Source organism: Carcharodon carcharias, chromosome 8 (assembly GCF_017639515.1).
Source record: "Carcharodon carcharias isolate sCarCar2 chromosome 8, sCarCar2.pri, whole genome shotgun sequence".
Lineage (NCBI taxonomy): Eukaryota > Metazoa > Chordata > Chondrichthyes > Lamniformes > Lamnidae > Carcharodon > Carcharodon carcharias.
Genome location: NC_054474.1, coordinates 140363151 through 140386711, shown reverse-complemented (window position 1 = coordinate 140386711; position 23561 = coordinate 140363151). Strand labels below are relative to the sequence as shown.

The 23561-nt window shown below is 42.4% G+C and overlaps 1 protein-coding gene across 3 annotated transcripts in view; it reads left to right on the top strand.

Annotated features, from left to right (window-relative positions):
* Window positions 1-23561, top strand: part of LOC121281097 (glutamine synthetase) — a 68199-nt gene that overhangs the window by 42938 nt on the left and 1700 nt on the right. The window contains exons 1-7 of one of the 3 annotated variants that reach the window (XM_041193773.1): window positions 10543-10692; window positions 10774-10947; window positions 11090-11251; window positions 11507-11653; window positions 14900-15027; window positions 15117-15316; window positions 20810-20967. In XM_041193773.1, the coding sequence (XP_041049707.1) occupies window positions 10782-10947; window positions 11090-11251; window positions 11507-11653; window positions 14900-15027; window positions 15117-15316; window positions 20810-20813 (807 nt within the window). In that variant the 5' untranslated portion in view covers window positions 10543-10692; window positions 10774-10781 and the 3' untranslated portion in view covers window positions 20814-20967. Of the gene's footprint in view, window positions 1-10542; window positions 10693-10773; window positions 10948-11089; window positions 11252-11506; window positions 11654-14899; window positions 15028-15116; window positions 15317-20809; window positions 20968-23561 lie in introns of those variants that run through there. The other 2 variants (XM_041193771.1, XM_041193772.1) reach the window with 2 other exon arrangements.

The following is a 23561-nucleotide window of genomic DNA, read 5'->3' as shown; positions in this document are numbered from 1 at the left end:
CCCACACCGACTTCCAACTGTATACTCACATACCCTACTTGTGAATGCCCTGTGAATCTGCTTAGAATAATTTTGTTTTGAATTTTCCAATCTATGTCACTGATCTGAGTGGTGTTAACGGTGGTTCCGGACCCCCATGTCCCAAAGGTATGTAACAGGGCGGCCTCCAACCCTACCATTCACTAGGGGTCTCCCCATATCATCCCACCGTGTATCACACACTCATAATGGAGAGGCCTGAGACCGTCATTGCAGTTTGGTGTACAACCCGGAACTTGGTGGTATTTCTATCATATCACACTGAGGGCTTGGTCTATTCGGCCCTTCCACAGGTAAGCTCTGGTTTCCTCCACGACCTGCATTCTCTTGTCTCGGGTTCAGGCAGTCCCTTGCACAGTGTCCCTCTTGGCCACAGTTATATCATCTGGACACTTTGCCCTGAGTTCTCCCCATTCCCAAGAAGTTTCCTTTTCCTCTACCTCTACCTACTGTCTGATAAGCTGGAGGGGGTTCCCTCTGAGTAGGTCCCCTCACTTCATTTCTCCAGGTTGTCACCTGATTCTTAACAGGCATTGCTCTGTCCCTGGATGTCTTGGGTAGTTTTGGTGTTTCCCTTTCCCATACTCTAACCATCTTCCTAATTATCCAGGGCTCTGTATGTGCGCATTAGTGGGATCAAACTGATCTAATGCTTTCCTCGACTCCTCAGTGCCATGCAAACTAGTGTTCTCAGCCATTGGTTCCTAACCTCCGGCTGTAAATTATCCCTATCTAGGCCGTAGACTCCTTGAAACACCGCCCAAATACAAGCAGAAAATGCGGTGGGGTGCCACCTTTTCTTTGATAGCATTTCATTAGCGCCTACACTGAGTCCCCTCTGTTATCGCCCATGACAGATAATATCTGGTTCTTTAAGGCCTCATTTGTGCCTCTACCAAGTTTTTGTTCCTCCGGTAGGGTGGAGTGTATATGTGGGACTAGGCACACAAGAATTAATTTTCTTTCCTCAGCATCGTCTAAGCCGTGTACCCCTCTCTGTTGCCTGACCGCTAGGAACACTCCCCAGAATCATCCCCGGGCGCACACGTCCCAATATCTTTCACAATATCCCTCAATTCTTGTACCCCAAGTGGGGTGGAATATGTCATATTCAGGCCGGCTTGCCCCTGGCCATCTGCCCCCACTTGTGCTCTAGTGGTTTCTGGGGGGGCCATTGGGGCAGACGGTTTTTCCAGCTCTGGAATATATGCCAGCGGTGGATCCTCTGGTGGAAGTTCCCCGTCACCGCTGCTGTATCTATCTGCCCCGTCTGCTAAATCATCCCAATCTATATCCCCTTGACCATTTTCTTCACCTCTTCAGGGTGCGAAAGCACGCAGTATGCCCCTTTGTGCAGCCTCACTATCAGTTTCTGACATTTTGGTACTGCTCTTCTTTTCCTGAGCTGCTCTGTGAATCACATTCATAGCAGCTTTTAAATCACTACATTGTTGTTTCCATCCCTCCACCTCAGCTTTAGCTGCTTGGGCTTCTCCCTCTCTCTTACTCTTTTCATGAGCCAATTTTTCGCACTGTAACTGATATTAGTTCATGTGCATCAAATCCGCATTTCTCAGTCCCTTTAAATCAGTTACCTTCTCACTAAGTTGGGCTATCTCCACACGGAGTTTTTTATTCTCTTCCTCTAGTCTGACTCTCTCCCTCCTAGCCTGCTGTCGGCATTCTATCCATTCCTCAAATAGACATCCGATCGCTACGGACTTCTGTACCTTTTTAAATTTCTTATCTGACATATTTGTTTGCACAATTCTCCAAAGGGTCTCCCCAGCGGGTTTTTCCTTGTCACCAATGAGACCCGCATACTCCCCGTATTGCAGCCACTTCCCTATTACGTATTTTTGGAGGAGTCCCTTCCAGTCAAAACAATCCAAGTCCCCAAGGCTTGGAGATTCCCTTTGATTCATCATCTTATGTTAGTAGCTATGAATTAACCCAAACTCCTGTTCTCTGAGTATTTTGCCAACTTGGTTTGGCTCGAGTCTCCCGTTGTCTCAATGGAGAGATTTATTCTCGAGCCCACCCAGGAACGCCAAATATGTTGCCGGAGATCACCGGTAATGGTTATTGGCTTAGTACAAAGAGGAGAAGAGTCAATTCTCTCTTAACTCTAAATTCACTTTATTCATATTGTTAGATCATGTACATATATCTTATATGTCTGGTTAAATATAGGCATGCAAACTAGGATCTAAATGCACACCCACCAGATTTCTCTGACACTCCCTGAGTGGTCACAGAATATAAAATCTAATACCCGAAAAGGAGAGCTGATGCTGGCCAGGCATTCCGTTCTCTCTCTCTTTCGACGTTGTCTCTACGTTGCTGACATAGGTTCTTCCACTTCCGCAATGGTTGTTCTCCGGAGTCTTCGCTGGCTCCATGCCTGAAACTCTCCACTCTTATACTGAATCTTATCTCTTCAAGCTGTGCTGTCTCTCTCCCTTTGGTTTAGGCTTGTTTGCCTAGTCTGTGGCATCTTCTCATTGGCTCTGTCCCAAGGACTTAGGTAGCATTACCTCATTACTCCTTTTCTAAATAAGGACTTGTGCCTTATCACATTCCCTTTGTTTTTCAAGAAACACAGCTACTTCAAACGGTTCCAGCCAGCTCAGGCCAGTGACTGGACTCAGGTTACTTCAGGTCAAAAGTTGCTTTTGCCTGTGTCAGCAGTTTGGCTGCAGCCCCTGGCCAACATGATTCTTCATTACTATTGTTGGAATGTTGTCCGGGCCCATGGCCTTGGCAGTATCCAGTGCCTTAAGCCGTTTCCTGATGTCACACGGAATTAATCGAATTGGCTGAAGACCGGCATCTGTGAAGATTGTTGCAAATTCTTCAGCCTTATCTTCAGGTATAACTGAAATGTCAGTATTATTTCTTCATTGGCACCTATTGATGTAATTGGTTATGTGGGATCTGAACATGTCCCACATTTATACACTGCATTCTTTACGTAGGCCACTGGGATGCCTATTCCATACAATATTGATCCATAACTTCATTCCATCTTCATCCATCCAAACGCTGTCATGGACATGCACAAAAAAACACCTGCAAGAAACTTTATGGTCGGCATGGTTTTATGTTGGAAAATTACCATAGGTTTTAATTTCATTCTGCCAAACATCCAGGCTCATACCACTGTGAATCTTGTTTTCTCATGCCCTGTCATTTTCACTGGAACTGTTTTGAACCTTTTCATTCCACAGTTTAGCTGCTGGCCATATCAAAATGGGTGCTCCATCCATGTTGCCAATGTGTCTTAACGGGTACTTGTGTTTTTTGCTGCTGTCTGATGATGAACTGCTGGAAACTGGTAATTTTGGCATCAAGGTCTCTTCACAGTCTCTGAGCAACCTTTGTTTTCTGTTGTAATGCTGGGCTGTTTTGTTCCACAAAGCGGCTACACCAACCAGCTGTTGGTCTGAAAGCTTTGCTGGACTCAAGGGTTAGGTTTGGCTCTCTTACGTATGTACATACGCATTTCATTTCTGGTGACAACGTAACCATTCTAACGATTTTCGAGGACCCATTCTGATAAATGCTTCTCAAGATCAGGCCAGTGGCTGGTCCCAGTTCAGATGGCATGTTTGGTCCTGGGCATCTTCTTCAGGACAGAATTTTTCATCTTCCATTCATGCATCAGATTTTCACTCATACTAAATTCCCTCGCTGCAGCAATTATTTGACAAGTGAGCAAACATCACGTCTTTCCGCTTGAAACAAGCTTCGTGCTTCATTCTTTTTGCTGGAGGACCCATTTCTGTTTGTCACTCGCCAACTGGGGTCTGTTCTATGTGGACGTCTTAAATTCCTGCACATCTTCTTCTCAACACAGCCCTTACCACCTGCTTCATCCCATGCACCAACTTACACTATAAGGTAAGTAAAATATGCATTTCTGGGGTGAAAAATTGAAGTGAGCTATTAATGTTAATATAGTATTTCATAGCTGAAAAGGGGGAGTGGGGGAGTGAATTAACTTATATGCCAAGTCTATGCAAAGCCATGAATTTTGGTGCCAAATAAATAAGGTCATCTTATATGTGGGTTGACTTATACACCACATCATGTCCAAATGCAGCAAGACCTGGACAATATCCAGGCTTGGGCTGACAAGTGGCAAGTAACATTCGCACCACATAAGTGCCAGGCAATGACCATCTCCAACAAGAGACAATCTAGCCATCGCCCCTTGCTGTTCAATGGCACCATCAATGAATCCCCCACTATCAAGATCCTGGGGGTTAACATTGACCAGGAACTGAACTGGACTAGCCATATAAATACTGTAGCTACAAGAGCACGTCAGAGGCTAGGAATCCTGTGGCGAGTAACTCACCTCCTGACTCCCCAAAGCCTGTCCAGCATCTACAAGGCACAAGTCAGGAGTGTGCTGGAATGCTCTCCACTTACCTGGATGAGCACAGCTCCCACAACACTCAAAAAGCTTGACACCATCCAGGACAAAGCTGCCTGCTTGATTGGCATCCCAAACACAAACATTCACTCCCTCCACTATCAACGCACAGTAGCAGCAGTGTGTTCCATCTACAAGATGCACTGCAGGAACTCACCAAGACTCCTTCGACAGCACCTTCCAAACCCATGACCACTACCATCTAAAAGGATAGGTGCTGCAGATAGATGGGAACACCATCACCTGGAAGTTGCCCTCTAAGTCACTCACCATTCTGACTTGGAAATATATTGCTGTTCCTTCACTGTCAAAATCCTGGAACTCCTTCCCTCCCAGCACTGTGGGTGTACCTATACCACAGGGACTGCAGCAGTTCAAGAAGGCAACTAAGGATGGGCAATAAATGCTGGCCCAGGCAGCAAAGTCCACATCTCATGAATAATTTTTTAAAAACACCACGATCTATGCTATCTCCAACTGACACACCATCCTGAATTGAACATAGGTCACCATTCCTCCATTATCACCAGGTCAAAATCCTGGAACTCCCTGCCTAAGCATTGTCGGCATATCTTTACCACACGGACTGCAGTGGTTCAAGAAGAAGGCCCACCACTGCCTTTACAATAAATGTTGGCCTTGCCCATATTCGCAGAATGAATAATAATGAGAAGAGTATTGCTCAGCTTGGACCTCACATTTCAGCACTACAGGCAGCCAAGCATTAGGGGAGTGAGCTGCCACTCCACATGTAATGACCACCACCCACCCCGCCCCCCCCCCCACCCCCCCACCCTCCATGCCCTTTCCCACCCCCTCAACTCTCTCACTGGCCAAAAAACACCCTATGCAGATTAAAGGAAAACTGAACTGTAATCACTCCAAAGCCACAGTGGCACCACACTGATTCATCACGCTATATTTAAAATCAAATGATTAAAGTCTGGCTCCAGAATTCTATCAATTTACAGCCTCAATCACATTAAGCTGATCAAAAACTAGCCACACTAGCAGTACACTGATAAGAGAAAGATGCTGGTATCACTCAAGAATAACATTTACATTACACTGATCAAAGCTAAACTCCATCATTTCTCCAAGACATGGCCCAGCTGTTCTTGTCCAATAGATTAAATGTTATTCACACTAGATTTGAAAGGAATTTGAACGTCAAGCTATTCTAGCAAAACTAAACTAATTCACACCACTCATGAAGGTCCAGACTAGTAAAGGTCGGCATATTAAATTCCTTTTTCATCTGGTGCATCTGTTGTTAAGTACCATACACTGCAGTCACAAACTGAGTTTTCTCCAAACAAGAGTTGCTCTACGTCAATTCGAAAATAATAAGATTGCATGGATGGGCTTCATGGGCAAAAAGAGCACCCTGCATTTTTCGAACAGAAAGATGGAAGCACCCAGTATATAAATGGAGCAACTTGAGCAATCCATGCACATTCAATATGAGTCCAGAGGACAGACTTTGGTCTCTGTATAACCACAAAAGTGCATTACAGTGAACAGCAGCAGATTCACTGTTGACAGTTTATTGCATTCCAAGGGTTTAAATGGCTTTGAAAACGGCAAGAAATCAAGCCTTGTAGATAGAGAATAAGCAATAAATTTCTTACAAATTAACTTTGATTATTTAGTGAGAAGTTTGAAACTTCAGCATTAAATGTTTCTTCCTGTGGATCATATGGCATCAAGCACCAATAACATGCAGTGGAGCAGCAGTTTCAGTCAGTTCTTGGCTGCTGCTACTGTCATACAACATACGCAAAACTGAATTTTAAAACTTATAAAATTAAGTATTATTATGCAGCAGAAAGTTAACAGGTACCAAGGAAGAACACCACAGCAATCTAAGTCTCAGGGTACAGACAAACTATGAACTGCTCATGTTGCCACCTTGGCCTGAATCTTCTGGTCGGCTTGCAGGGGAGGACCCCGCTCGCCGACACGTAAATTGACTTGCGGTGACATCAAACGTGCGTCCTGACGTTGTCGCGCATCATTCTGATCCTCAGTTCGGCGGGCACGCAGCTGAGTCGGCTGCATGCCCACCGTACTGTCAAAGGCCTATTAAGGCCACTAATTAACTAATTAAACTGCTTCTCAGGGCTGCCCATCCAACCTTAAGGTTGGCGGGCAGGCAAAGAACCCAAGCAGCTTTCATATTTATCATGAAACCTAATCCATGGGTGGGAAGAGGTTTCATTAAGTGTTTATTAATTAAATACATTTTTTTATTAAAATTCATTGACGTGTCCCAGCTCATATGACACTGTCACATGAGGGGACATGACTGAATAATTTTTTCTATTTTATTTGAGGTTTTCATAAAGAAAATAATCTCTGAGGCCCTCCTCCCCCCGCCCCCACAGAGAGCAGGTGCGCATCACGCTGGGCGGGTCTTAATTGGCCCACCCACATAAAATGGCTGCACACCCGTCCATGCCCTCCCAACAGGGAGAAAATTCTCTGCGTTGTGTTTTCAGATAACATTTGAGTTGGATTATTACAATGTATGCACTCTCAAATAGTTCATGTTTTCTGTATATTTCCTCTTGTTACAGCAGTGATTACACTTTAACAAAAACTTAATTGGCTGTAAAGTGCTTTGGAATACCCCGAGGTCATGAAACATGCTATTTAATTTAAAATTTGTTCTTTCTTGCTACCCTATTGGCTTTTGTTATTCAGGCCCAAAGATATTCCACTCTGGGGAACCAGGTGACACAAGCGCCAATACTGGACAGGGATCAAACACATATCACATCCTTTTCTGCTTCATGGATTGATGATGATGGGTTCTCCCATTGCTTCAACGGTTGAGTGTTTAGCAAGTGAAAACAATGGTTTACAGTCTAGTTTGATGTCATCTCATATGTTACATTAAGGCCTAGTCTTGATTTGCTTAACCAATTGCAAATATTGCATACAGAGTCAGTGCTGGAGGGATGGTTGGGGTCATTAGCTTTGTGCCACACTCCCTTGTTCTGAAGTAACTTGAATCTGTTCTCAAGTGAATAACTATCCAGAAAAAAGTGGAAAAATAATTCCTGTAATTGCAGCACAGGAACTGATTAAAAGCTACCATTGTCTACACTTCAAAAAGTGCTGAACTATTACCTAGCAAATGTAATTTCCAAAATAAATAAAGTCAAAGCTCTTCAAAGGTGCCCAACCTCCTTGTTACCTTAGTTAATAAACCTGAAGAACCAAACACATCTGCGCTTTAAAGATTGAGACTATTTAAAAAGAACTAACTGCATGGATCAGTAATGTGCTGTTTATCTTATAGATGGCAGTATACATTGAAATAAGTACTGTAATGGGAAAGCCCTGTTGCAATTCAACTCATCAACAATCAGACTAATATCACAGTGTTTTAACAATGAGCTAGTTTGTGCAGTAAAGCTTTTTATTGAGCTTTGTTTTCACTTTTTCAAAGTATACTGCTAGCCTTGCTATACACAAGAACATAAAAAACAGGAGCAGGCCATTCAGCCCCTCGAGCCTACTCCACCATTCAATGAGATCATGGTAAATTTTCTACTTCAACACCATTATCCTGCTCTATCCCCATATCCCTTGATGTTTTTAATATGTAAAAATCTATAAAACTCAGTCTTGAACATACTCAACGACTGAGCCTCCACAGCCCTCTGGGGCAGAGAACTCCTAAGATTCAACACTCTCTGAGTGAAGAAATTCCTCCTCAGCTCAGTCCTAAATGACCTGCCCCTTATTCTGAGACTGTGTCCCCTGATTCTAGACCTCCCAACCAGGGGAAATATCCTTCCCACATCTATTTTGACAAGCCCTGTAAGAATTTTGCACGTTTCATTTAGATCACCTCTCATTCTTCCAAACTCCAGAGAATAAAGGCCCAGTCTATTTAATCTTTCCTCATAGGACAATCTCTCCATCCCAGGAATTTGTCTGATAAACGTTTGTGGCACTCCCTCTATGACAAGCATATCTTTCCTTTGGTAAGGAGACCAGAACTGCACACTATACTCCAGGTGCTGCCTCATCAAGGCTCTGTATAATTGCAGTAGGACATCTTTACTCCTATACCAAATCCTCATGTAATAAAGGCCAACATATCATCTGTCTTTTTAATTGCTTGCTGTACCTGCACGTTAGCTTTAAGTGATTCATGAACAACAACACCCAAGTCCTTTGAAGTTCAACACTTCCTAGCCTCCCACCATAAGAAATACTCTGAACTTCTGTTTTTCCTACCAACATGGATAACCTCACATTTCTCCACATTGCATTCCATCTGCAAAATTTCTGCCCATTTGCTTAGCCTCTCCAAATCTCCTTGAAGTGTCTTTGCATCCTCTTCAAAACTCACACTTCCACCTAGTTTTGTGTCAACTGCCAATTTGGAACTATCACATCTAATCCCCACATCCAATAAATAGATTGTGAATAGCTGGGGCCCAAGCACTGATCCTTGCATTACCCCACTAGTCACAGCCTGCCAACCTGAAAATAACCCATTTATTCCTACTTCCGTCCGTTAACCAGTTCTCAATCCATGCCAGTATATTCCTCCCCAATCAAAGTGCTCTAATTTTGTTTACTAACCTCTTGTGTGGGACCTTTTCAAAGCATTCTGAAAATCTAACCACACCACATCCACCCATTCCCTCTTATCTATTCTGCTAGCTGCATCCTCAAAACAGTTTTGTTAAACAGGATTTCTCTTTCATAAATCCATGTTGACTCTGCCCAACCTTAGCATTATTTCCTAAGTCTCAAGGCAAATGCTTAAATACACAGCAGCACCTCTGGGAGTCAGTGGTCTTTTGTCAGAAGTGGAGAAAGAAAAAGATGTAATATGTTTTAAGCAAATTCAGAGGCAGGGAAAAAGGGAGGGGAGGAAACAGCAAAAGGGGTTTGCAATAGTATAAAAAGCATGAGTTTAAATGGCAGAAGAGAAGGTGGTGCAAGGCAAAATGAGATGATAATGGAACAAGTAAAAAAAAAGATGGGTCTAAAAGAGTTGTATATGCAAATAGCAGAACCATTAGCAGCTGCTATCTGAAAAAAATGTCAGCAGAGGTTATCATCGGAAATTGTTGAAAAAGCAAAACACTGCAGATGCTGGAGATCTGAAGTGAAAAAAGTGCTGGAACAACTCTGCAAATCTGGCAGCATCTGTGGAGAGAGAAACAGAGTTAACATTTTCTTCAGAACCCTGGAGTTCCTAAATTCTTGTATCTAGGCTGCTCAATGCAAAGGAAAGAGTGAATGACCAGCCAGGTGAATAGCTGGCAATCTAGTGGGAAAGTGGACTGCAGCCTCTTGGATGAAAGCAAAATACTGCAAATGCTGAAAATCCAAAATAAAAACATTAAGTGCTGGAAAAATTCAGCAGGCCTGACAGCATCTGTGGAGAGAGAAGTCATACAGACTCTGTTTCTCTCTCCACAAATGCTGTCAGACCTGTTGAGTTTTTCCAGTATTTTCTGTTTTTATTGCAATCTCTTAGATATCATCATCTGTTTTCTGGCTTGAATCCTGCCTCTTTCTTTCCCTGACTTTCTCATTCCACTGATCCATATCTTACAATACACCTTACAACATGCTAGATTTACTGTTGCCAGTCACCTAATGGAAGTGTTGTGACCCCCTGTGCACTCCAGTCAGTCCCACTGCAGTTTCTTTCGATTCCCTTGACTCCATTTTCTGCTATCCTCCCCTGTTTTTGCCATTCCACCGGCCACTGCAGTTTACTTCCCCTGTCCGGCCTCTGAGGCACGCCAAGTACGCAGCCTCACCTGTACCCTAGTACAACTAAGGTCAAGTCAACCTGAATACTGCACTTACTCATCAGTCCTCATGCAGTGCGCCACAGAGGCTCAGTTCTGCATAGTATTGGAACTCTGACCTATCTTGCAGACAAATTCAACTTGCCCGTTGAATAAGTAAATATAAGCAGTCAGCTACGCCCTGTACACGGTGTAATTATTTCCAAGCAAGGTATTAGGAACTCAAGCAATTCCAACATTGTCCCCACCTCCACCCCTCCTCAGCCTATAAATCTTACTCGACAACCTGGGCGGGACGAGTATTTATATAAAGAAAAACAACTAACCCTGCTTGCATCAGTCAGTCGAAGAGGATATTCCTAAATGGTGGATGTTGCCATCCATTTTGCTTTCTAAAGCTACTTCTCCAGTTAGGAAGTGGTGAGTACCGAAACATCCCTGTGTAGCCTTGATAAGAACTTTCAATTTTATTTTAAATGATCTGATGTTTACGCTTTTTAGAAGTCAGGATGTCAGTGGCTGTAAGTTCCAAACTGAACAAAACTGTGAGGGACCAGTACCTTAAACTGCCCCAGGACGGGAAGGCACAGGTTACCTACGTGTGGATTGATGGCACCGGAGAAAGTCTTCGCTGTAAAACCAGAACCCTGAAATGTGAACCGAAAACTATTCAAGGTCGCGTATAATCTAAACTTCCCACACATACACCCTGCATCATTGACTGGTGTGACTTTTCAGATGATTTTTAAACTCGACTGATTTGTAGCTTTGCTTCCCTTTCTCTCGCTCCCCCCCGAAAAAACACACACACACACAGATATTCCGGAGTGGAACTTTGATGGCTCCAGTACCTATCAGTCGGAGGGCTCCAACAGCGACATGTTTCTGATTCCGGCTCGCATGTTTAGGGATCCCTTCACCCTGGATCCGAATAAGCTGGTGCTCTGCGAGGTTCTCAAATACAATCGGAAACCAGCAGGTGAGTCTGTGAAACTGCTGTCTGTTTGAATTGGTTTGACTAAATCCTGTTTGATATTTTGACTGAAAATACACCCTGAAATTTTGACCAAACAACTTTTTTTTTGCCTTGAAGGGCTAAATTCTTAACCCTATTCCCAAGGTTGTTTGAAGGATACTCTCCCCCCCCCCCCCCCCCATAAATAGTGATGCATCTGTGCAACGTGGCCGATGTATAGGTTTGGCTTGGGAACCTAACTGCTGAAATATGTTGCAGAGACCAACTTGAGGTACACGTGTAGAGAGACGATGGACAAGGCGAAGCTCTCTCACCCCTGGTTCGGTTTGGAACAAGAATACTCTCTGTTAGGAATCAATGGGCATCCTTATGGTTGGCCTGAAAACGGATTTCCGGGACCGCAAGGTAAGGAGAGAGATCCGAGGATGTCCCCAACGCTGCATTTAAAGTTAATTTTCTTAGCTAATTGAAAACTGCTCCAAACCTGTAAAAGGGTTCACAACAGATACAGTGAATTTGTACCCTTGGAGACTTGTATGACAATAGTCTATACTTTATTTTAATGTAGCTTTTTTTAAAAATAACTAGGTTTGCTCCTCTCTGCGTGTGCAGTGACATTCTCCCAAAATATTGCACGTCCCTTTCGGTAATGTCACTGACTGTAATTTCTACCCCGGCTTGTGAAACTGCCGCTCACATTTCAATCGGAAGTATCACTGGCGTGAAAAAAATAGTCGTGAAAGTGTGAACATAACTTGGGTCATGCGCTCCACAGCGGCGCAACCTTCCCGCTCCCTGAGGTGACCAGAACCCATTTCCAGTTTGCCTCTCCTAGTTGATATTAAGAGCCGCGGCCAGAAAAGTTCAACGTTCCACAGAGACAGAACATCCATTGCGAGCCTGTCAATAAAGCCTCCAGGCAGATTTTTTTAAAACTGCAATTATGCTCTGCGTTTCTTGTCCCCAGAATAAGGTGTAGCAAGAAATTTGAGGTTAAGCACCTGAAGAAAGGGAGGGGTTATGAGGGAATGCGCGGAGGGGGAACTACTTAAATCGCTCTTGCAAAGATCTAGCACGGGCCGAACGGCCTCCTTCTATGATGTCATCATTCTGTGATTGTCCGAACAACGGTTAGTTATTGCGACCCCCGTCCCAGTTCAACCCTCCAATCTCCCTGGGAAAGCGCATTATAATGCATCCAATTTGCATACTGCCACATTCCCCATAAAGTGCCTTAACCTTAAAGAGATAGGAATGTCGGAATGACCAACTCAAACTTTCAGGTTTTGAGACTTTTACTGGAACAAACTAAAATCAACGTAGACTAAACGTCCCTTAGTAGGTAACTAATACACTAAACAACTAGAAAATGTATTTCTCAACTGCTTAACACAATCAAAACTCCCATGCTGTGTTTTTACATTATTTGCACTCCTCAGCAGAAATGTAGTCTTGTGTTTAAAAATCCCAAGCCCCTCCTGGTTTTAGCAAGATCTCTTCAGTTCTGTCGAAGGGTCATGAGGACTTGAAACGTCAACTCTTTTCTTCTCTGCCGATGCTGCCAGACCTGCTGAGTTTTTCCAGGTAATTCTGTTTTTGTTTTCTCTTCTCCCTCTGGTGAATCTCCAAGTGTCCTTTTAAACAAAGCCACCTATACTCAATCTTCAGAGTATAATCAAATGGATCTCCTGTAATGAGGTACTCTTTGCTGACTCCTTGGCTTTTAACACTTCACAATCCCTTATTATTCAAGCAGGGATTCTGTTCTCACCAGCCCTCTGCTTGGTTGCCAACCCAAAAGCAGCCATTTTTTCTTCTATTTGGCATTGCAGCACCTGCTTTTGCTGCTCTTGCCCCAGTCTTTCTGTCTGCATTTCTGGACAGCAGTAAGGCCAGCTGCCTCCTCCTTTGAGTCCAGGTAATAAAGATAGCACCTTACTTCAAATAAGTGAGTTTCTGTCTCCATAACACAAGTTGCATGGGTTTGACTTCAGGCAGACTCATAGTATGAGGTCACATGGGCTTGTCTCTGAGCAGATCCCATAGGAGTTCCCATTCCCTTCTCCAAGTTAATCCATTTTACCTTGAATTAAGGAACTCAGTTTAAAACATAATCTATTATAAAGTCCAACATTCATAACAATACACATACATTTACTTGGAATAGTTTACCGAGTTATTTCCAAAGATCAATGTGGCAGTTACAAAGACATGGTTGTGAAGTGATCACGGCTGAGGAATGAATATTTGGGGTACTTCCCATTTTGGAAAGATTAACAGCAAGGAAAAGGAAGTGGGTAACTCTAGTAATAAAGGGTGAAATCACTATAGTAGGGAAAAATTACCTTGCCTTGAAGGATCACTATGTAGAACTGGTTTGGGTGGAGATGAAAAATATCAAGGGAAATAAACCTGTGCGAGTTGTCTATAGGCTTCTAATAACAGCTAATCCACAGGAAAGAGTATAAATGATGAAATAATGGGGTTTGTAAGGAAAGTACTGCAACAATGGTGGGCACCTTTTAATCTTCATAAATTGAGCAAACAAAATTGACAGAGGTAGCCTTAAGGTCCATAGAATATATTTGTATAGTTTCTTGGCACTCTACTTCATGGAACCAAGCATGGAACATACTATTTTAGATCTGCTCATTTGTAATGAGACTAGATTGATTAATGATCTTATGTAAAGGACCTTCTAGGGAAGACTGATCACAACATGATAGAATTTCATATTCAGTTCCAAGGTGAGAAACTTGAGTCTGAAACTAGTGTCTTAAACTTAAAGACAATTATAAAAGTATTAAAACAGAGTTGGCTGAAGTGGACTAGGAAAATAGAGTAAAATGTAGTATGGTAGATAAACAATAGCAGACATTTAAGGAGTTATTTCATAACTCAACAAAGATATATTCCATTGCAAAAGAAGACTCTACAAGGAGGAATCACCTATGGCTAACTATACCACAGATCCACAGAATGCTGTAAGTAAAGAGAGGTGTAGGTGTTCTCACACATGAAACACAAGTTAGCGTGCATGTACAGCATGCAGGTTCTAACATCAATGTGGCCCCTAATCCCATGGTGTCTGTTGGTTATGGCACCACTACCCTATGTGTGTGTGGGTAATGCCGTTACAGACTAAGTGGCAGACTAATCACCTTAAACTCACAAATTGAGGTGGCTACCACTGTCTTTGGGCATTTGTTTAATAAATAAACACCAGGGTACAATTTTTATATGTCCTGCACTAATAGAGTCCTTCACCACCAACCCCATCCCTCATCTTTTTAACATCTTACAGTACCCTGCACTTGTTATAAATATTGTCTCCATTGTAGAAGACAAAAACAAAACTTATCAGTGATAATATCTTCATCTGCTTTGCCTACTAATTTCTAGTACTTATTTATTTTACTTGGCTAGATCTACCAAGATAGCCAAAGTGGACAAGTGATGCAATCAATTGCTTGGGAGGTTGGGGGCAATTTTGCAAATATTAGTTTCTACTGGCTTGTAAAGTTACTTCTAATATAACATACAGAGACACAGGAGAAAACATTGTAAATTAGATATAATTCATAGCCTATTAGAATTATAATGTAGATTCTGCATTAACTTACTGCATGCTAATCAACTTATCTATAATAGGACCCTACTATTGTGGAGTTGGAGCAGATAAAGTCTTTGGTAGAGATATAGTGGAAGCTCACTATAAAGCATGCCTCTATGCTGGAGTGAAGATATCAGGCACCAATGCTGAAGTCATGCCATCACAGGTATTAAGTTGGGCAGAGGTTGCATGCATACCTAGCACTTCACTGGAAATTGAATTAAACTATGAATTTGTTAACCTTTTTTTTTCCAGTGGGAATTTCAAGTGGGGCCATGTGAAGGGATTGAAATGGGGGATCATTTGTGGCTTGCCAGATACATCCTTCATCGCATTTGTGAAGACTTTGGAGTTGTGGCTACATTGGATCCAAAACCAATAACTGGAAACTGGAATGGAGCTGGATGTCATGCTAACTTCAGCACAGAAGTTATGAGAAAGGAAGGAGGGCTCAAGTAAGATGAGTTCAATTCTTTTGTCACTATGAATGTTGATAATTGAGAAACAAATCATGTTCAATGATATCAAGAAGATATGTTGCTTTAGGGTAAGAGGGCCAGTTAAAACTGATTTAAAAAAACAAAATAATGATTAAAATCTGAACCAATTTAAACATTGTAAGTATCTAAGATGTTAGAACCACTCAAAAATGAAGGTGATTAATTAACCCATACATTTGAAATGTCAATATCTCTAAATTGTTCCAAGTGCATGACTAATCTTTGGAAGGATAATTGCGGTATTAATAATTAATGGCTCTTGGCAGATATTTTCCTTATATCAAGTTGCCAATAACAAATACTACACATAAAGAAGATATTTATGCTAATTTCACTTTGAAGGCACCAGTAGGACATTTTGTGCCCCTCTACCCACTATATGCAGAATAAAGTCTGCAGTCTATATCAATATGAGCCACATTCACCAAATTTAAATGTTTCTTTTCTTAAGTGAACTTCAGAAAATTCTCCCAGTAGGAATAATTAGAAATTCAATTTCAACAATGACTTGCATTTATATATCACCTTTAACCTAAAAATATCCCAAGATGCATCACAGTAGCATAATCAGACACAAATCAACACTGAGATGGATACAACACAATCGACTCCATGAGCTCCCCACACTTGCTGGAGATGAGGCTGGAGCAATATGGGGATGGATTTTATGAAGTTGGTTGGTAGGTGACAATAAAAGCAAAGAATAGAATCTTTGCTCTGTAGGATAATGTTGTGAACAGTTTTGGCAGATTAAAGCAAGCCTGACAGTGTTTAATATGGTACAGGCACACCAGATGATTGATAACTAAACCCATGGTATATCAGATGCAAAGAAATATTGATTAGATGGGGGAATAAATTAAAAGTGGCACAGAATTCATTGTCAGTGAATGGCAGTTTTAAAAAAAAAAATTAGCTGTAACTATACTCCAAATGGAAGTAGGCTTGGTGCTTTGAAAAAGGTATTCCATTTTTACTTCATCTATCTGTCCCTGGAAAAGCTCTTCTCATGTAATTTATAGCTATGCTTTGTAATTCCCAACTGTGAAGCAAAATATTTATTCTCTCCCATTGGGTCTTTTTTTGTTCTGTCAAATACAAGGCTGTCAGACCTAAATGTATCTGGCAAAACCATTTATTGACAGAACAAAAACAGAACTACCTGGAAAACTCGGCAGGTCTGGCAGCATCGGCGGAGAAGAAAAGAGTTGACGTTTCGAGTCCTCATGACCCTTCAAAACGTCAACTCTTTTCTTCTCCGCTGATGCTGCCAGACCTGCTGAGTTTTTCCAGGTAATTCTGTTTTTGTTTTGGATTTCCAGCATCTGCTGTTTTTTTGTTTTTATATTTATTGACAGATTTGGCTGGATCACAGTGGATGGTACCGGGCTTAAATGTCTTGTTCTGAAACTACCTATTACTCCAGGACTAACCTGGAGGGCAAAGATGAACCTTGGCTTATTTTCTTCATGACCCACTCATCTGCTTAAACCTCTCTCTTCTACCCCATACACCCTCACCTACAACAAGTGCAAGGACTTGTTTATCACTATAATTGAGACCATTATTCAGCTTCCCTTTGCTGCTTCTTTCTCATCCTCTTGCTAAATGTTCTCCCATGCCTGAAACCTGAGCCCTCCTTGTTTCATTCATATGTCCTCCCAGACACTCTCTCTAAGTGTCCTTGGGAATCACCTCCTGCTCCCTTGACTCCATTCAACAGATTATCACCCAGGCTCTCTTGGGATGCCCCATGCTAGATGACATTATAAATCATTCCCCCTCTGCTGGAATATTCCCATTGCTTTCAAAACTGCCGTCATCATCCTCGAGCCCTCTTTTCAAGCAAACCATGGCCCTGTCGAACCTCCCTTCCTTCACTAAAGTCCTTGAATGTGTTTTTGTCCCCCAAATATATTCCAATCATTCTCACAACTTCCTGTTTGAATTTCTCCACTAGATTTTCATCCCAGCCACAGCACCAGAATGACCTGAACTAAAGTCACAAATAGCATCTGTAACTTTGACCTTCCTGCATTCTCCTTTGTCAAATTTTGAGCAATCTTTGACACCACTGACCACACCATCCTTCTCCCCATGTCTTTCCTCTGCTACTCACCTCTGTGCACTTCCCATACTTGGTTTCACTGTTGTCAATCTGAACATTGCCAGACCATCTCCTTAGCTATTCAATCAAAGCCAGACCATCTCTTGCACTGCCTCTCTTCCTGTCCATGCAATATTATTTTCAGATTTCACCCCTCCCCCGCCCCCCCATCATCGGAACAGAGAGGACGGAGGCGAAGGAACTGAGAGAAGGAAGGAACTCAGTTCCTTAGCCTCCGTCGCATCTGTTCCGATGATGCTACCTTCAAAAACAGTTCCTCTGACATGTCCTCCTTCTTCCTTAACCGAGGTTTTCCACCCACGGTCGTTGACAGGGCCCTCAACCGTGTCCGGCCCATCTCCCGCGCATCCGCCCTCACGCCTTCTCCTCCCTTCCAGAAACATGATAGGGTCCCCCTTGTCCTCACTTATCACCCCACCAGCCTCCGCATTCAAAGGATCAGCCTCCGCATTCAAAGGATCATCCTCCGCCATTTCTGCCAACTCCAGCATGATGCCACCACCAAACACATCTTCCCTTCACCCCCCCATCGGCATTCCGTAGGGATCGCTCCCTCCGGGACACCCTGTCCACTCCTCCATCACCCCCCACTCCTCAACCCCCTCCTATGGCAGCACCCCATGCCCACGCAAAAGATGCAACACCTGCCCCTTCACTTCCTCTCTCCTCACCGTCCAAGGGCCCAAACACTCCTTTCAAGTGAAGCAGCATTTCACTTGCATTTCCCCCAACTTAGTCTACTGCATTTGTTGCTCCCAATGTGGTCTCCTCTACATTGGAGAGACCAAACGTAAACTGGGCGACCGCTTTGCAGAACACCTGCGGTCTGTCCGCAAGAATGACCCAAACCTCCCTGTCGCTTGCCATTTTAACACTCCACCCTGCTCTCTTGCCCACATGTCTGTCCTTGGCTTGCTGCATTGTTCCAGTGAAGCCCAACGCAAACTGGAGGAACAACAGCTCATCTTCCGACTAGGCACTTTACAGCCTTCCGGACTGAATACTGAATTCAACAACTTTAGGTCTTGAGCTCCCTCCCCCATCCCCACCCCCTTTCTGTTTCCCCCTTCCTTTTGTTTTTTTCCAATAAATTATATAGATTTTTCTTTTCCCACCTATTTCCATTATTTTTAAATATTTTAAAATCTTATGCTCTCCCCACCCCCACTAGAGCTATACCTTGAGTGCCCTACCATCCATTCTTAATTAGCACATTCGTTTAGATAATATCACCAACTTTAACACCTATGTGTACTTTTGTTCTGTTGTTGGTGACATCTTTTGATGATCTGCTTCTATCACTGCTTGTTTGTCCCTACAACCACACCCCCCCCCTCCACTTATCTCTCTCTCTCCGCCACCACCCCCCGCCCAGGCCAACACACCTAAAACCAGCTTACATTTCAACTCTTTCTTGGACTCGAACTCAAGTTCTGTCGAAGGGTCATGAGGACTCGAAACGTCAACTCTTTTCTTCTCCGCCGATGCTGCCAGACCTAGACCTGCTGAGTTTTTCCAGGTAATTCTGTTTTTGTTTTGGATTTCCAGCATCCGCAGTTTTTTTGTTTTTATAAAGGACTATGGAGCATAGTCTGATATTTAGATCCAAGTCTGTAAGGAGTGAAATTAGGAAATATTTTTATACACAAAGAATTCCAAACTTCTACCACCCTATCGTGCAAATGACAGTTAACTCTCGGTCAGTTAATTTTAATTCTGAGATTGACAGATTTATTGTTAACCAAATGTATTAAGGGATACGGCAATGATGGGTATATGGTGTTAGGCCATAGATCAGCCATAAATTCATTGAATGACATGGAAAAGGCTCAAGGGGCTAGGCGGCTTATGCCTGCTCCTATTTCCTGTGTCTCTGCCTCACTTTATCTTTGTCCAAAACTGTTATCAATAGTTTAGTCACCTCCTGACCTGACTATTACAATGCTAATGCGGCCCATCTCTCAACCACTCATCCTCTACACTTAATAAACTTCAGCTGTTATCACAGCAAGTTCTACTTGCCCCATAAAATTGTCCCCACTGACATTAGCTCCCAGTTATCCAAAATTTCACATTAAACATGACAATTGGAAATTTAAAATTCATTTTTGATCTTGCCCCTCCGAATAACTCCAACTGCTTCCATCTCTACAGCCCTTTTTTGAACTTACCATTCCTCCCACTGGTGCTTTGCCCTCCTCCTTTTGCCCTACCTTAGACAGCCATACCTTCAGTTGTCCAGGCTCTATGCTATAGAATTCCTTCCCTAGACACCTTCCCCTTGACCTCATAAACTAAACCTTTGATTTCCCTATTTAATAAGTCCTTTTAAGATCAAAGAAAATAGGAGCTGGAGTAGGCCATTCTACTCCTCAAGTCTGCTCTGTGATTCAATAAGTTCATGGCTGATCTGATTGTGGTCTTAAGTTTGCTTTCCTGTCTGCACCCCCTATCCTTGAAATCTTTATTTACATCTCTGAAGCAACTTGGAAACATTTCCTCTTAGTCACAATGGCCCAGGTCTTCCATATTCTGGAAGATGCACTGCGGGATCCTTCAGGAGTCCCCACATGACTGCATGGAATTGCCTGGGAAGTTTCAAATTCTGTTGAGCAATTACCCTGCATCTGGAACCCTCCAATACTTCAATTTTAAAGCCAGAGATTTTGGATGGTTCTGACTTGCATAGCAGAATAGCTACCCAGCAAAATTTAGAAGAATTAAAATCCGTCCTAACTGTACTACTGCCCTACCCACCCTCCCCTCTTACACACTTTCCTTCTCTCCTGTCAAAGTGGCTGGAACTTTTAAACTTAGTGCCATAAAAAGGGGCGCAGCCTCATCTCTCTCAATGATCCTGTACTGCACTGAAGGCCTCTCGGAGCAGCTATGCTGCACATTTCTCAGCAGGCTCAGGTCGGACATGCAGGTAAGAAATGTGCAGCTTCAGACTCCAGACTAAGGTAGGAAAATAGGAGTAGAATGGCAATTCAGTGATGATTGCCACTCCAGAAAAGATTTGGCCCTATATAAATGGAAATTGATGATTGGATGTGATCTTCAAGACCCTTAGCATGGCAAAACATTTGATTTCTGACTCTCTACATTTCGTGATCACCCGGTTTAGTCTGGTGTTCTGAACAGAGCTGAAACCATTGACGGATTCCCCCTCTCTTTTACACTCTGAATATTTGCCTTTTTAGCAGCAGATTGCCCTAATTTTCTTAAAGCTTCTACGTAGTGGCCATTAATATTGATCATTTTTCAGACAAATCTTACATGCTTTTACTATTGTCAATTGACCACAATCTACTTTTCAGTTAAACTCTGTCAATTTATTCACCAAATATGTTGATGTAAAGAACATGACCTGTATTGCATCAGTCTGACTGTCATGAAGATCTCATGATGATGTAAAAGTCAGTGAACCAGGGAACAGGCCTTGCAATGTTTAATGAGACAAGATTAATCAGTGACATAGTAAACAATCCTCCAGGTAAGATTGATCATCACATATTAAAATTTCTCAGTCAGTTTGAGAGTGAGAAATGTGGGTCTGAAATAATGTCCTAAACATAAAGGCAAATACAAGGGTATGAAGACAGTTGGCTAAGGTGAGCTGGGAAAGTAGCTTGAAAAGTAAGATGGTAGAGAAGCAGTGCCAGACATTTAAGGAGATAGACTCCAGGATGCATCATTCATGGAACTAAGGATATTAAGGATGGTACCAAATTGAAAGAAAAGATGTATAATGCTGCAAAAATTAGTGGTAGGCCAGAAGGTTGGGACAATTTTAGAAAGCAGCAAAATGACTTGGTCAGAAATTAAAGAAATATAAAAACAGTAAAAACTTCAAGTATATAGAAAGGAAAAGAGTAATGACAGTGAATGTTGGACCCTTGGCTACCATGTCACTAACTAATCCCGTCTCATCCTTTACCATGTCACTCATTACAGACTGGGGAATTAATAATGGGAAACAAGGAAATAGCGGAGACTTCGAACAAGTATTTTGTATCTCCCTTCACAATAGAGACAAAAAACATTCTTAGAGTCATAGAAAAGCAGGGGGCAAAGGGGAGGTGAGGAATTTAAAACAATCACAATCATGCTATGATCCCCAGCTGAGATTACCCCGGGACAAGCCTGACCCCAGAGTGGAACCCAGCTTGATAGATCTTAACTTTTATTTGTTTGTTTAGATGCGTGGAGATTAGCTACTGAACAGAATCACAGGGGTCAGATAATGAACTTTTAACAAAAGAATAAAACATTCATTCAACAAGAAAAGATTAACTTTATTCTAATACTCCTTCACTCACACAACTATACCTTCACAGATATATACAGATTTGTAAGGATAACAAGTTACAAAAGCTATTTTATACTTTTAATTTGCACAGTCCATGTAAACGAAGAGGCACCTTGTGGCCAGGCGCATCACACTCTGAAACCAAGTGACCGACACCACCTCAAGCAGATGCTATGGATCTCTCCTCAACTGCACCTCCACCCCCCCAGATGCTTGTCACACTGTGAACCAACCAGTCTCACCAAACTATGACTATGTTTTTCACATGAGCGTTTCCACTTTCCAAGAATTTGCCTTGGAATCTTCTCTCTCAAACCGATGCTTTCTCTTAGACACCTTCCTGCCCTTGAGTTTTGAACTCTCCTCCTGATGTTCCCCTCCCCTGGGTCACCACATGCATTCAAGCTCTCTTCCATGCACCGACTCTCACCGACTCAGCTGTAAACAGTACCACTGCTTCACATGCCCATAGCAAAGAGTTATAGACCTTTGTGTCTCTTACAAGCTGTTCTCACTTTAAATCTGCTTTCTGCAGCTTTTGTCTCCTTTAAATCTGAAGCTTGGAGCCTTTCTCTCTGCCCCTCACTCTTAACTTCATTAACAGGACTTTTTTCCAGGTTCCTGTCCTTCCTTTGCCTAGAAGGTATTCTTTAGACTCCTCTCTTCCAGTCCCCTGGATTTTGGGATTTTTCCTTAGCTTGGGACTTGCTATTTGTCCCTTCCATGTGACTTCTGTTTGGCAGCTGCCTTCCAAACCAGCTGAACTCCAACAGCTTCCAAGTCAAACTGCTGTCTTTTTCCTTCTGTGTCTATGGGAGGGACCTCCCTCGCTGGCCCTCTGTTGCTAGTCAACAGTCCAATTCTTCTACCTTTGTATGTTTAACTTCTCTTTAGGAGTCATAAAGCTCCATTAGAAATGCAAACACCTTTTTAAAGTGAAACTAAAACTCCATTTGACCTTTTTTCTTAACACAGATACAGAAATACAAGCCAAACTTAAACATTAATGCTAAAACTCATTCAAACACCCACAAACACAAATAACTTAATTAAAATGTCTCTATTTCCTAACAATCACTAGAGGGAAAAAGTACAAGGAAAACTAATGGAACTAAAAACTGACAGTCCCCTGGACCTAATTGCCTGCATCAGAGGGTGTTAAAGGATGTGGCTGCAGAGATGGTGATGCATTTTGTGATCTTCCAAAATTCCCTAGATTCTGGAAAAGTCCCAGTGAATTGCTGGAAATGTAACACAACTATTCAACCAACGAGAAAACTGTAGGTCAGTTAGTCTAACATGTCATTGGAGAAAATTGTAGAATTCATTAAGCAGCAGCAGCAGATTTAGAAAATCAGAATACAATCAGGCAGAGTCAACATGATTTTGTGAAAGGGAAATGGTGTTTGATAAATTTGTTATAGCACCTTTGAGGATGTACCAAGTAAGGTTGATGCAGGGGAACCAATAGATTAGTGTATTTCGATTTCCAAAAGGTGCCACATAAGGTTACTGCAGAAGATAAGAACGTTGGGGTACATTAACATGGATAGAGGATTGGCTAGCTAACAGGAAACTTGCCATTTTCAGATTGACAAACTGTAAGTAGTGGAGTGCCACAGGGATCAGTGCTAGGGCCTCAACTATTTATGATCCATTAATGACTTGGATTAAAGGACCAATTGTATTGTAGTCAAGTTTGCTGCTGATACAAAGAGTCTGCAAAGAGATTTAAATAGGTTAAGTGATTGGGCAAAAAT